The sequence below is a fragment of the Pelmatolapia mariae genome, linkage group LG15 (assembly GCF_036321145.2).
Source record: "Pelmatolapia mariae isolate MD_Pm_ZW linkage group LG15, Pm_UMD_F_2, whole genome shotgun sequence".
Classification (NCBI taxonomy): Eukaryota; Metazoa; Chordata; class Actinopteri; order Cichliformes; family Cichlidae; genus Pelmatolapia; species Pelmatolapia mariae.
Genome location: NC_086240.1, coordinates 17,110,300 through 17,125,446, shown reverse-complemented (window position 1 = coordinate 17,125,446; position 15,147 = coordinate 17,110,300). Strand labels below are relative to the sequence as shown.

Sequence of the window (15,147 nt, the reverse complement as noted above, 5' to 3'; positions counted from 1 at the left end):
AATACTACTACTACTACTACTACTACTACTACTACTAATAATAATAATAATAATGGGAATATAGGAAAAATAAAATAGGTCTCATCTCGTCTGTGTAGATTTTTTGGCTTTTCATATAGCTCCATCTAGTGGCTGATACAGATATCGCGGTAAATGACATTATGAAAAACAAAAAGGTAAAGTAATATTTCTGACCTCTATAAGCTCAATTAAAAAGCAGTAGCCGATAGAAAATATCTTTAGGAAAAACTTTATATTTGTTTCGGTGAAAACAAACTGGTGTACAGTTTAGTTTAGCATATCGTGATTATATTGTTCCGTTACGAAAATAACCCGGAAGATATTTTATGTGACCATTTGAAGTCGCTAATGTTGCTAACTTGGTTAGCGTGTGAACGGTTTCAGCCTACTCAATACGTTCAGTCGTGTGCTTGCTTTAAAAATACACATGCATATATATATATATATATATATATATATATATATATATATACATGTAGAACAAATATTTATATTATGTGTTGTTGGCTGACAGGCTGTGAAATCTTAAACTATAATCATTTCCGGGGTCAACTTTTATTGTCGATACATAACAGTTTCTCTCACCGACTTGTCACCCGTCACAGCTTTTATGTCCGCTCCTCTGCTAATTGCCGCTGTTGTTGGCGGTGGGGTCCTGCTTCTTATGCGGCGTTTATTCCCCCGTCAGAAAGCCGTTAAGTTGCTCCGTTATTCAGGAGAAAATATGCGAGGCAAGACAGTCATCGTGACCGGGGCAAACAGCGGGATAGGGAAGGCCCTGGCCGGGGAGCTTCTGAAGCTCCGCGCCCGGGTCATTATGGCTTGCCGGGACCTGCGGAGCGCCGAGGAGGCAGCCCAGGACATCAAGAAGCAAGCGGGACCAGAAAATGGGGAGGTGGTCATCAAACACCTGGACCTGGCTTCTCTTAGATCAGTCCGAAATTTCTGTGAGGAGGTGACTCAGGTAAATGAGAACCAAAACAAAGCAAGAGTGGAGCTGTTTGTAGTTTATTTACCAGCTGTGGTGCAGTTTGTTATTGAGCCCAACTCAGCAGAAAAAAACAGAGCATTGCTCCAAGGGGACTGTCCTTGGTGCTGAAATTAAGTATTGGACCCCAAACCCACATTTACTACTGATGCAAATAAACTATTGTCCAACAGGGGCCAGTCTAGAAATGTTGGTCTCCTGGCAGATGTTAAGATTTAATATCCTATTTTATTGTAAGCTTCAGCAAAGACGATACTGTTTAACTGTAGCAGTTATCTTTGAAAGGCTTCAACTATTTTGTTTATGTGGTCCGATATCACAGATTTTCCTCAGGTGGCTTTACATTTCATAAAACAAACAATATTCTGTGTGCTTAGACTACTGAGTCACAAATGAGAGTAAACACAGGAGGAGCCACAAAGGATGGTCAAACACAAAAAAGCTTCCTATACATTAAATACTGTGCCAAATTTTGAGCCACCACTCATTTTCTTATATTATGCTTCTAATGAGCCAGACATTTTTAAAGTGGTCTTGATAATTCTCCAGGCTTTCTGAAGGTCTTTGAAAGTCTTTCCTTAGAGATTTGCCTTTTCACTCATTTTCAGTTCACTTTTTGTATCTGATCATTTTCAGAGCAGTATTTTCTAGTCACTTAACACAGATCTATGACTCATTCTAGCATAAAAAAGCACCTAACTCAAGAGATGAACCAGTGTTATTTCTACACATAATGGCACATACTGTCAGTCTTTCATAACAAAATGTAACATTTCTTCCCATTTCTTAAGCTGAATATATAAAAATGCCAAAAATAACACAGTTTGACAGGCATAAAATAATATTATTGTACCAACAAGATGATTGCCAAAGAGCTGTTTGTTGAAAACTTGGCATATCTCAGCAGTGTGTCCTTAAGAAATTTGAGGGAACTGGACAAGTGGAGGGGAAAAGCGGTGGGCCCAAAAAACTGTCTACAGCAGATAAAATAATGTACTTAAGAAATAGGAGAAAAAAATCCAGGAAAGAACTGACACACTGCCAGTGCAGACTGGCCTCCCCAGAGTTCAGACCTCAACATTATTGCAAAGAACAGAATAAAAGGCAGCAAACATCCAAAGAAGAGCTTTGAATGTGCATCAAGAAGTTTGGAGAACTATTCCTGAAGACTACCTAAAGAAATGAGAAGAAAACTGGCCTAAGAGAGCTCAGGCTGTGTTTAAGAATAAAGGTGCTCATACCAAATATTGACTTTCAAGCTTTTTAGGATTGTGAAAACTCCGTTTTTGCTCTACAAACCGTGTTTTTCTATATGTTATACACATTTTTCAATGAATCTCCTCACCAGAGCAAACTTTTAAGAAATAAAGGGTGGCTTGACACTTTTGCACAGTACTGTAATAGACATTCAAGATGGTAAATTCACAATGCTGTATTAGTTTGATGAAGAAAAATTGTAACCACAGGCTATTATAGCATACCATTCCATAATTAATATAATTAAATGATAAAGACATACAATCTAATAGAATTCAGTATAGCCTCCGCTATTAGAATGTTTTATCGTTTCTAATTTTTTCTTTAATTTAAAAGTTCATATTAAACTATGTTTCTTACAGAAGTTATAATTAAAGTTACGGATTAACTGTATTGTTATATAACACATTGAGATGCTTTGGGGCTTTATTTTTGTCCTTCCTTTTAGCATTCGGGTATAATGTCTTTATAAGTACACATCATAGTTTAAGTCAAAGTGGTTTAGGTGTAAAACATTACTTATATATTCAGGAATTTGGCAGATACCTCGTATAACCACTGGGTGTCTCAGGGAGATCTCTGCAACCCAGAATGTGCTATACTTTAAGTTTTATTAAAATAGATATTATATTAATTAACTTAACCCTTTATTTACCACAGGCCCGCTGGTGGGCCCATTTTACAAGCATTGTTAACCATGACCATAACTCAGTTAACATTTGAGTTCGTGACATAATTCAAATGGTTTCTGAAAAATCTGAATTATTTTCATTTTCATTTTACAGCTGAAATGACAAATTAGGTCATTTAGCCTGTATAAATCGTAGTCAACAAAGGGATGAAAAGTTTTTGGCTTTTCCCCTAAGAAGAATCACTAAGATTGTAATAAAAATATTTTGTAATACTTTTTTCTTTTTTTTTTGAGTATGGGGTTATTTATTCAAGCATAAATTGCATTTGTGTTTCTCAAGTGTGTGAAAATTGACAGAAAAATGCATACTTTTTGTTAAATAAGATAATACAGACTGATTGCCTTCATTATACTCAGACCAGCCCTGCTCATGTGCATTGTCACACCATAACTGCCCATTCTAAGGGAAGACAAAACTTATTTAAGTTGTTTGGTTAAAATTTGATCTTTTGTTATGCATATGGACAATTAATGCCTCTGGATGCTGGAGAAGCTGTAATAAAACCTTAATTGGGGTCTTAAATGTTTCAAATGTATCTTTGTTGTCAGGAGGAATCCCAGGTTGATGTGCTCATCAACAACGCCGGTATCTACCAGTGTCCCTACACAAAGACAGACGAAGGTTTTGAGATGCAGCTCGGTGTGAATCACTTGGGTCACTTCCTCCTCACTCACCTGCTGCTGGACCTCCTGAAGGCTTCGGCCCCTAGCCGCATCGTGGTGGTTTCCTCTAAACTTTACAAATATGGCCACATCAACTTCAATGACTTGAACAGTGAAAATAACTACAATAAGGCCTTCTGCTACAGTCAGAGCAAACTGGCCAACCTTCTGTTCACGCTGGAGCTGGCCCGTCGCCTCGAGGGGACGGGGGTCACAGTCAATGCTCTCACTCCGGGGATCGTGAGGACCAGGCTAGGCAGACACATCCAAATCCCCCTCCTGGCAAAGCCGCTGTTCTACCTTGCCTCGTTGGTCTTTTTCAAGAGTCCATTGGAGGGGGCCCAGACTCCTCTCTATCTGGCCTGCTCCCCAGAGGTGGAAGGAGTGTCGGGGAAGTGCTTTGCTAACTGCGAGGAGGAGGAGCTGTTACCCAAAGCTACAGATGAGGAGGCAGCCAAGAAACTGTGGGACATAAGCAGGAGGATGGTTGGACTCGCTGACTGAGCAGAGTCCAGCTCTGTGGATGGAGTTTGGGGAGTGGACTTAAGTGTTCTTGGACTTGATAGCTAATCTCTTGCAGCCCCACAGACACCATTCTACAAGCGTCCACTTGCAATAAATAAAAGAACTATTTCCATCTTGAGGATAAGAACATTAATTGAACAGCATATTGTAGAGTGAAGTGCGATAGTGGTGTGTGTGCAAGAGTGCCACAATGCTTAGAGATTGTATAAAGATTTGAATTTTAAGGTGTGCCTATCAAAGTGATGTTTAAAAAACAATGAAGCAGTGTTATGTAAAATAATCTGCTTACATCTCAATAGCCCTCCAGGTTTGCTTCTCCCATAATTTTTAATAAGCTAAATAGCTTTCCAATTTCCACACCATTTAAGAAATCAGCTTGCAGACAGCCGTAGCAGGGTTATATAAGTGCATGTAAACAAACCCTCACTCCCTAGAAAGACTCAGTAGGGGTAGAAACATTTCCCTGTCTTTGACAAAAAAATTTCATAGAAACAGATGTGAAAATTAACTCTAAACTTGCTAATTTACTATATTCTGTAATGAATCTAATGCATAGATTACAGTTTTGTGTCTTGACCTAGAGTCAGACAGGCAGCCTCGGATCAAAAGCAGCAAACTCTCGGGTACATCGCCTCATAGAGTTCTTCAAAGCCACGCTGAGTTGTCACATTTTCCCGTCAGTGCTTGTGCTCTGCAGCTCCTGGAGTGAAACACGTATCTGTTTCAGGTTCAGCTGTGGTGTTGGAAAGCTAAATTTCTGCATGCTTTAGCATCTGCTTTGCTGTGCAGAGGAAGGAGAGGTGGTGGAGTGATAGCAGTTGATCCAGTTCCCTTCATCTTGATGTGTTTGAAGTGTAAATGCTTTCTGCTAGGACAGTAAGGTTAGCGATGCCGATCGGTGAGCTCCTGCTGCGCTGCAACTCCCTCCTGCTGATGGATTGAGAGTCCTCTTACCTCATTTTTATTATTTAAAGTTCAAAGGCATTTGAATAAATTCAAGAGCATTTCCAGACCATTTACTCAATTGCTAAGTGTGCTAAATGAACCACAGTTTTCAAATGATACCAAAGGGTATTTTAGAGAAGGACTGCAAGTAATCATTTTCCTACAAGAATAATCAATTTTTCCCAGTTAATCGATCAAATGAAAACTATCCTTCACGATATTAACATTTCTCAAACAGCATATACTCAATATTCAAATATTTTAAGGCTACAGTGATGTCACAGAAAAAACTCAAATCCTCAGATTTAAAAGAGGCTGATGCCATAATCTCAAGCTTCATCACTTATGAGGGAGCGTCAAACATATACTTTTGCACACATTATTGGCCTGCATCAGGCAAAGAATACAACTAAAGAGAGTGATTAAACTGCTAAAATCAGTGTATTATTAAAACCAGGAAGTAGAGGTGAGCCATCGTCTTCAAGGAAGAAATGTGGTCGAGGAAAAAACCCTGAATGATTGTGAAATCAAGATTGAAACACCAAAGTTGGACTTTGGAGATATGGAAAAAGGTGATGTGGTGTGATGAGTCTGGTGAGAGTGGTTATACTCTGGTGATTGACAAATCAGGACAAGAACAGACGTGGATGAAGCACTTACCATACAGGTCTGTGGGGGTAGTGTGTGGGGTTGCTTCAGTTGGTCAGGTTTAGGTTAGGCAATGCTATGTACCCAAAAGAAGGAGGTCAGCTGACTACCTGAATACACTGAATGAGCTGGTTTGGCCATCAGTACTTTTCTTCCATGACCACGCCGGTAAATTCCAAGGTGACAATGCCAAGGTTTAATAGGGATCAAATTGAAAAACAGTGGCTCAGAGAGCAGGAAACATAATTTTTACACATATATTGGTCAAAAAAGTCCACACTTTAACCCCACTGAGAATCTCTTGAAGACTCCCATCATCAGTACAGGACTCTGGCGAAAAATGAAATCACATCGCGTAAGTTGAATGAAAAAAAAACGCCACGGTGATTATGTGTTATCACCAAAGCCAAAGGTGGTCCAGCAAAATATTAGAACGTGACTTTTTTCTTCTGTTTGTCAGGCAATTGGTCAATATCTGCTGATTAATATATCAGTCAAACTCTCTATTTTGGGGTATTTTGTCCAATCCCTATTTATTTAGTGGTTGGCATGGCACTTTTAATACATCAAAGGGGAGTATACCATGATATATTTTTCCTTAGTAGCTCTAAATTAGTGCGTTAGATATCACAGACACAGACACACTCACAGAATATTATCCATTTCCTTTTCTGTAGTATTTTCTTGATGATGACTCCTGGGACAACACAAATAAACTTCCTCTCTGTTCTGAATTTGTTGGCAAAAATCCTTCTCTACTAACCTATTTTTTACAATTATTTTTTTTCCCAACAGTGAAAAAGCAGAGCTACTTAGTGACTCAGCAATCTGAGTCTGAATAATGAAAGGTCTTCCACTCGGTTCAGTCAGTCAGCTGAACACTGCGGATCAGCAGACATGTAATTATCTCGAAACAACAACTGATCGCTATGCAACTGCGTGAAAGCAGAGCGATATTAAAACATGATATCGCTTTTATTCAGCGGCATTTCAAATCCCTAAATGTGTACATTAAAGGCTGGGAGCTTGTATGTATAATTTGTGCTTTATTAGGCGAACAAAACAACCAAAATATATAAACATGCATCGTTGTGAAATAAACGGGGTTACAGTGGTTTGGTGGGGTGTGGGCATCCAAATCTGAGGTAGAAAGGGGACAGGAAACCTCTCTCTTGGGGGATATAGAAGAGCAAAAAAGAAAGCAATACTGACTGCTAAAACAGATCAAACGTTCCATCAATAACAATAAAACACACCCATCAATACTGTCAAATCCATTTAACAGAAGGAAAAACAAAACAAATGTTTCTCATGGTTCGTTTAAGGTACTAATTTGTCTTTGTTTTTTCGCTTCCTTTCAACACTTGTATGTAAATCATCACAAGGCCATCGCTGTTCCAGCAGATTAAAAATAACGGCTGAAACAAATCTCTGTGCACATCAAGGGGCAATTAAAATACCTCTCTCAGGGTTTTTAGAATAAAGCAGTGGAAGTTTTTTCTTTTATTTATTTACAAGTTCCAGAATTACCAATAGGATTTTGCACTGTTTTTTAAATGTATCTCTTGCTAACAGCTACATACAAAATATATCACTCAATTTTAAGTTAGTATATATTTGTACATTTGTAGTTTAACACATACACATTCTCAAAAGTTTTAAGGACTCTGTGAGCTCCTCTTTGTCTGTTTCCCCACATCTGACCCCTAACTTGACTTACTGCCTTGAGAAATTTATAATGTAAACAATTGCCATCCACTGCCACGCCATCAGTGCTTATAAATGATCAGCAATAGTTACATGTTCATGATACTAAATAACTCCTGGCTTCTATTCAAGCCATCAAAATGGCTGCACTACGAGAAGGTGTAGCTGAACAAACCAGGGCTCTGTGTCTACTATTGAAGATGCAACCTGATTGGAAAGTCCTTCAGTTCAGAAGTGTTCCATAAAGCTGCGCCTTAGTCAGACTGTCCTTCCTGGAAAGTCCCAGGGAGCCAAATTTTTGGTTGTACGGAGGAGGAGGGGGTGGGGCTGGTGGTGGCGACTGGCCCACCTGTGCAGGCACGCTGTGCATCTCCACTTGATAGTGTTGCAGTTCTGCGGCCATCTCCAGAGACCTCTGGTGGAGAGACTCGGTGGAGCTGTTGGGGCTGGGGTCTACATAATCAGTGCTCTGGCCTCCAGATGCGACATTTCCCTCCCTGTCTTTAGAGCTCCCTGAGTGGTACAAGCTGTGCTCTGACCCCTGACTGTCCTCAGCTCGGTACAGGTGAGCTTGGCTGTGAGCCTGGCGCAGCCCTGGGCTGCATTCGGGGCTGGGGCTGGCAGCTACCCACACTGGGTCCATGACATCCACTCCGTGGTGGTAGTAGTCAGCCCCTTCCTGGAAACTGCTGTAGAGCGGCCCAAGTCGAATCTTGGCGGGACGGACGGAGAAGTGCTGCTCCGAGAAGCTGTAAGGTGAGGCCCGTCCTGGGCTGCGGTAGGTGTGAGCACTTAAGTCTTCCACGCTAAGTTGTCTCCACCGACCAATCAGCTCCTCTTCCTCAGGGGCCAATGTGCTGCCTCTACGGCTGTCTCCATAGGCGACACTTGGGGAGGAGGACGGGGGGAGCGGCTCATAGGGCTCACTGAAACAGGAGGACATGGTACGGCTGTAGACAGGAGAGCTGCCATTCTGATGGTGGCTCAGCTCTGTCTGTTGGAAGGAATGAGCATTGGCAAAGCCCCGTGGACTGTCCCTCTCCCAAGATGAATCACTCTTTCTCTCATAGTCCCCTGCATCCCTCCATTCCATGTAGAGGGAGTGATGGTGGGGGGAAGAAGCTGCACTGCTGGGTGGTCCATTGCCTTTGTCCTCAGACCCCCCTCCACTAAAACTCGAGTAAGAACTGGAGGCTGCACCCAGTGGGGGAGGGAACTTAGCAAAGTGCTCCTGGGAGAAGCCAGCTCTCAACCCAACCGAACCTTCCTCTGGAGTACTGTCGGTGGAGTTCTGGGGCCCGTACAGCAGCTTCCTCTCGCCGTGAATATCCATGCTGGGCCTCCGCTCACGGTGACGGTCATCAGGGCAATACAGGGCTGTGTCACTGCTGTACAGGTCAGTTTTATAGGCTCCGCGTAGCCCCAAACGCTCTCCGGGACCCAAACTCTCCAAAATAAAGGCATGTTCCTGTGTTTGCGGGCTGGGGGAGCGGGAGGCCTGGCTGCTGCTGCAAGCCTCATCTGGCTTTTCAAGCACTTTGGCAATGAGAGAGGTCGGGACAGAGTCAGAGTAGGTGTGACAGAGGGGAGACTCCTCCAGGTGCATGGTCAGGCGTTCCTGGAAGTCAGCAGGCAGCTAAAAGTATCAGAGAAACAAGGGTAAGGCAGGGAAAATCGGTGAATGTTAGTTATAAATTATAGCAAAGACCTTATTCTATGCAGTGTAGGAACTGCTGTACACTCCACTGCACTGTCAAACTCTCTCTTGAGTAATTACTAGGTAAATCAGGGTGTTGACATTAAAGGCACCTTTAAACTGTGCAGCAGCAGCAATAATTTAAGTATATCACATGTCACACTGAGCATTGGGTTTTGAGGCATCTGTGTCAGACTGTAAAATTAATTTAGTTTTTTTTAATGCGTGGTAATTTGTTTGGTTCTATAGCTACTTTTTTCTATATGAAAACAGAACACAAGTGAATGTCTTTATTATTCGTCCATTATATTTTTATTGAGAGTAATATTTTGCAGGTGGATGCACACACAGACCAGCAAGCATGATTGACACCCTGATGCTGTCTCCAAAACTGAACCACAGATGGATGTTGACACTGCTTCCACAAACAACAGACATTAGATCAGATTATTGCAGTGAATCCATCTTTGTTTTGTATTGGGTGTTTTTAAAAACAGAATATTAATCTGCCCATATGGAAAAGATATATATAAATCTTATAAAGTTTGTATCTGTCTTATGTGAAACTTGTATGAAAAGCATACAAGAGTGAAAACAGATATAAGATCCCTTGAAAAATTATATAAATGAAACTTGTATGTTTTGGATACTTCCTAAAACAATATATGAAAGTAATGAGAAAGTGGCCACTTTCATGAGTAAATCATATAAGCCTTATACGATTCACTATATGAAGCAAGCCAAATCTGATTTTTTCTATTTCTTTTCCATAGGGTGGTTCCTAAATGGACTAAATGAAAAAGAAAAGAAATCAATAGTTTGAGTAATCATTTAGGGTTTTTTGTCCTCATTCTTTCTACTGAGAATGCTTTGTTTACTTAGTTTTATTCTAATTCATTAAGCGATAGTAAAACATCACTGCGCCCCCTCAAACACCAAACCAATTTCAGCCCAAATGGAGGGAATGCTAACGCATAAAGATAATCTTATTGGTGTATCCATCACCAGACTTTTCACATACAAAGAGATGATTTACTCAGAGGTTAAAGTGAGCCAAAACTGTATCTTTGGTGCATATCTACATTCGTTATGGTTGTGGTACTTTAGCATCTAGCTAGTGCTACAGAAGGGGAGCTAGCATTAAACAAGTAATGTGTCTCTTTGGGTAATTTCAAATGCAACACTTTTTATGAGCTAGGTTAGGTTACATCAGTGGTTCCCAAACTTTTTTTGCTGGCCCCCCCCTTTGTTTTACAAGTAAAATGTTCGCGCCCCCCTATGGCGTTATTTTTGTGCCACTATTCTGAGCGCACGTAAAAAAAATTTGCAGGTGCAAGTGTTGCATTTTGAGGAGAAATTTATTTTGAGCGAAGAAAAGCTAAATTTGAGTGAACAAAATTCATTGCTGCGTGCAAAAAATGTATTTCAGTGTTTGCTATTATCCATACACACACACAATAGCAGCCCCTCTCGCTCAGTGTTTGCATTTGCGCTTGCTCGCGATGTGTTGCTTGCGCTCTCAACATTTCTGCCCGTGCGCGCTCAACTCTTTCTGTACACCGTTATATTTGTGCCACAAAACCAGCCAATCACAGACTTGGATGCAAAAAAATCTGATTGGCTGTTTTGGTCTCCAATCAGCTCGAAATGATAAAATGCAATATCCCAGAATCCATTTCGTCCAAAACTCAAACGAGGCAGTGGCGGAGGAACACAGAGTGGTGGAGTTTGAAATATTAGTCTTTCTGTGTCACAAAATAAACTTTTAAGATATTTTCATGCGATAATGTAGCTGTGTAAACTTCAAATATCTGCTCGATTTATCAAGACATCACATATTTGCATAAGTGCTGCTGCATGGGCTGTGCTGTAGTTACATCGTAAGGTTTTAAAAACTGAGCTTAAATAAATGATTAGCGGTAATAAAAGCCGAGGGAGGTCAACAGTGATCACTGACTGTTTTTAGGAGCTTTTTGAGATTAAATAGAAGAAAATACAAAACATTAAACATGTTAACAACACAAAAGCCATATTAAACGCAACTACTTTAGGCCCGGAAGTAGGATTCGTCACATCATCACTTAACGACCGGATAGCTCAGGCGTTGAAATCCGCCAAGATAACTTGTGAAACATTTGCTATGATCTTGTTAAATTCAGCTGTGTTAATCTACAAAGAGCAGTAAACCTCAGAGCAGTAGCAGCAGTATAGGTTAGCTGATCACGGCATGGACACAAAGACAATTTACTGGAGCTCACGATAGAAATTGATGTGGTGCTTTTCTCCACGATGAGCCACCACAGCTAATCTTAGGGTCCCCCTACCTGCTGAATCTTACTTTAACCCCTGTCTATACTTATTTTTCTGTACTATCTGTATCTGTACTCCAACTTACATAATGAATGTCTGAATTGTTCCCACCTTTTTCCACCTTGGTAGGCACCAAGACCACCTCTTGTAGGTTTGGTGGCTACCAAGCTATCTAGTGTTAGCTGATAACTTAGCTCCCTCTCATCTAAACATAGTCATGGAACGGTTCCTAAAAAGCAAGGCTTTAAAAACAAGGCTAATGAAATGTCCTATCTTTAGTATAGTATTTCGTCAAATATTATTTCTTAGAATTTAAGCCCAAAGAGTCATGCTGATTGATTTCTTTCTGGTGACATGGCACTTCATTTCTTAAATAAGATGTCTCAGAGATTAAATGTGCAGTCGGGATGTATGTGGCCTCCGACATAAAAGGAGTTTGACATCCCTGGTGTAAAGTCTTGTTTTTGTGTCAAATTAAATTTACAGTTTAATTTAATATGATACATGATGCATTTATTTTTCCATTAATAAATGAAATCATAATTTAAACACTGCATTTTGTATTTTTACTTGTTTAATGATCTGAAACATTTAAATGTGACAAACATGTTTTTTACAAAAAAGAAAGAAGAATCAAACACTTTTCACAGCACTGTAGTGTTTTATCCAAGCTTCCCACAGGTTCTGTTATCCCTGCACAATGCAGTATGTGTGTCAGTATGTTAGGTTGTACTTTAGGTGGTTTCTGAATATGATACAGCAACCTACACGTTCACATTTACCTGCCTTCACTGCATAAATTGTGTTCACAGCTGCATGGAAAAAAGCATAATTTTCAGTGTCATGAACCTCAACCAAAGAGAACAATATACCTGATTTTGAAGTGAGAATGTCGCTTTCCTTAGAAAGAAAAAGCTGTTCTATTTCAAGCATTTCTTAATAAAAAAAAAGCCTCCATCCACTATCTGTACCTCTCCATAGCAACAAGCATTAAGCTAACTGCAGCACATCATCAACAGGAATCTAGTCAGTTGTTCCTAATTGGCAATGAGAAGGAAGCTAATTATAACTTTGTAGATAGAGAAAAGACAAACACTACAGAGAACATGAAAGAGACGGTTTATCATAGCACTTTTATTGCATCTCGGACAAAACTAAATGCCACTTAATTACTGTCCACACACTTTTTTCATTTGGGCTTGTTTTGAACAAGATCTCAATTAGCTTTTATGTGGCGTTCAGAAATCCAAGCGTGATCATTTTACACCCTCTCTGTGATTGTTTTGCAGCAGAACAAACGACTAAAGCGCTTCTGTAGGCGCTGAAGAGCCACTGCACCTCTCAAAATGCTGCAGCGCCATTCATCAATACACTTTCGATTAGCTCCCACCCACAGGACCAGCAGACGGGTGGACATACAGTGAGTGCATGTATAGCCTCTGACCCCTATTATGTTTGGCAATGTGCCTGCAGAACAGTTTTTCACTTTATGATAGACCCTATACTGTTAACGGTGCCTACGTGCGTGTGTTAATGTGTGTACCGTGCAAGTGTTGGGGGATATTTTATGAGTCTTATGCAACCAAATGCAGTTTGCATTGATATTTCCATTCAGCCATATGCGTAAAACACGTGGACAGGCGTTCTTTAACCTCGTGGACGCTTGCCAGTTTCAAATCTACCCTTGTCACATGGGCGAGGCACAAGGCCCACGGCTGATGCAGCGGAAAGTGGCGCCAAGCTGGGCTAGTGTTAAAACACTCATCAATACCCGCGTGCATTCTTTTCACAAGGAGCAGCAGGACACTATGATGAGGCTGCTCCGTGCTCTCCATTTACATTTTGCCACATACAGTAGTTTTACCTCCTCTGTTGAGTGTCCTTCAGAATTGCTCACAATGTGCCTTGAAGTAGTTCCCATGCTGCTTTGTGTTTTTACGTGATTAACAAAACCGGTGCAGTGTGACCGCACTCTGACTAAACTGCACACTGAGTGACCGGAGCAGAAAGACTCCAGTCTGTGTGCATGGACTAGAGGTGTGGGTGTTATTGTCACAGTTTCAAATTATGGAGGCAAACAGTCATCACCAAAACCTTAAAACATTGCATCCAACACAAACCACAACTATTAAAACTAAGAGAACAAAGACTGTTGCCCTCTCCTTTCTGGCTGCTTTCTGCATTTCCCCAGTCTATGTTTCCCTTTTTGTGTGGGTTGCTTTGTGTCCCCATTTCTGTTTACTTCCATCTTTCTGCCTTTTTCGACGCTTCTTGTTGACTTCAGCTGTGTCTTATTATCCCTCTATTATCCCTAACAAATTAACACAATTTTAAATAAGATGATAGCTTTTAACACTTTGGTGAAAATCCTTTCCGGACACTGGCTGCCTGAAGTCTAGAACCCATGGACATCACCAAGTACTCTGTGTCCTCTTTTGAGATGCTCTATTAAGCCTTTACTGCAGCCATCTTCAGTCACTGCTTGTTTGTACGTCTTTCTGCATTCAGTTTCATAATAAATAATTGAAAAGCATGTCCTGTTGGGTTGAGATCAGATAAGTGACTTGGCCACTGAAGAATATCTCTTTTATTTAATGTGACAAATGCTTTGGTTGCTTTTCCAGCATGCTTTGGGCCATTATCCATTTGCACTGTGAAGCACTGTCCAGTCAGTTTTGGAGCATTTGGCTGAATCTGAGCAGAGAGTACAACCCTGCACACTGCAGAATTTATCCTGCTGTTTCTATCAGCAGTCACGTCATCAGTACGCACTAGTGGCCCAGTTCCATAGACACAGGTTTGATTCTAGGTCTTTCTCATGATATGTCTACCACCTCAAAAGGGTTTTTGATCAGCTGTTGTAAAGGTTTTCTTTTTCCTAATCATGGAAATAATTCTGTCATCATGCACTTTAGTTGTCTTCAGTGGTCTTTTAGGCCTTTTAGGTCTTTTAGGCTGGAAAGAGCCTTCATTCTCTTAAGTTATTGCTGACTCTCCAATAGGTCAAGTTCAATTCTTCAGCCTAATGATGGCCTCTGTCACTTGAATTGACACATTTTTGGGGCTCATATTGAGTAAAAAGCAAGTTCAGATAAAATAACACCTGGAATCAACTCCAGACCTTTTATCTACTTAATTGTCATGAATGAACAAGAAAATAGGCTTCATCTAGACATAAAACTAGATGCAGTTAATTGTCAAAATACTTATGAGCATATAAAACTGGACCATTATCCATAAAATTAGTATAATTCCTAAAAAAGCTAATGCAATACTTTTGTTAAAGCCCTTGAATTAAAGCTGAAATTCTGCACTTTATTCACATCTTGCTTGTTTGATTTAGCTTCCACTGTGGTGCTGTACAGAGGCAAAATTACAAGAATTCATTGTCATTGTCCAAATACTTATGGATCTGATTGTATATGTTATTGCAACTTTTTATTGTCAGGCCTTCAAATGATCTGCCAAATGGACTCCATTTGAGAAAAAGTAGAAGTCAGTTATGTTTACTAAACTAAATATTTCTCGCATGATATATGGTAAATGCACATCATTGTCATTTGGATAGAAATAAGGTAAAAATCTGATTTGTTATAAAGGAAGATGTTAATGCTGATTTGCTATACTTAAAAGAAAAATTAGTAAATCAAGCTGTGGTTCATGTCCTTCAACACATAGGCACTGTGTATAGTATAG

At 40.3% G+C, this 15,147-nt stretch overlaps 2 protein-coding genes across 2 annotated transcripts in view; one reads left to right on the top strand and one right to left on the bottom strand.

Annotated features, from left to right (window-relative positions):
- The first annotated feature begins 534 nt into the window (after positions 1-534).
- Positions 535-5,217, top strand: rdh14b (retinol dehydrogenase 14b). The gene is made up of 2 exons (XM_063494921.1): positions 535-985; positions 3,507-5,217. Exons 1-2 carry the CDS (start codon positions 632-634, stop codon positions 4,122-4,124), a joined length of 972 nt encoding a protein of 323 aa, XP_063350991.1. The 5' UTR covers positions 535-631; the 3' UTR covers positions 4,125-5,217.
- Positions 5,218-6,553: 1,336 nt separating this feature from the next.
- si:dkey-174m14.3 (uncharacterized protein LOC563117 homolog) overlaps positions 6,554-15,147 on the bottom strand; it is a 40,505-nt gene continuing 31,911 nt past the window's right edge. The window contains exon 7 of the mRNA XM_063494920.1: positions 6,554-9,081. Coding sequence (XP_063350990.1) covers positions 7,669-9,081 — 1,413 coding nt within the window. The 3' untranslated portion in view covers positions 6,554-7,668. The remainder of the gene's footprint in view (positions 9,082-15,147) is intronic.

Excerpts from the sequence above, each read along its gene's own strand:
- rdh14b (XM_063494921.1), top strand. The coding sequence starts at position 632 with ATGTCCGCTCCTCTGCTAATTGCCGCTGTTGTTGGCGGTGGGGTCCTG. Across the intron at positions 986-3,506 it reads TCTGTGAGGAGGTGACTCAG|GAGGAATCCCAGGTTGATGT; the intron begins GTAAATGAGAAC and ends CTTTGTTGTCAG.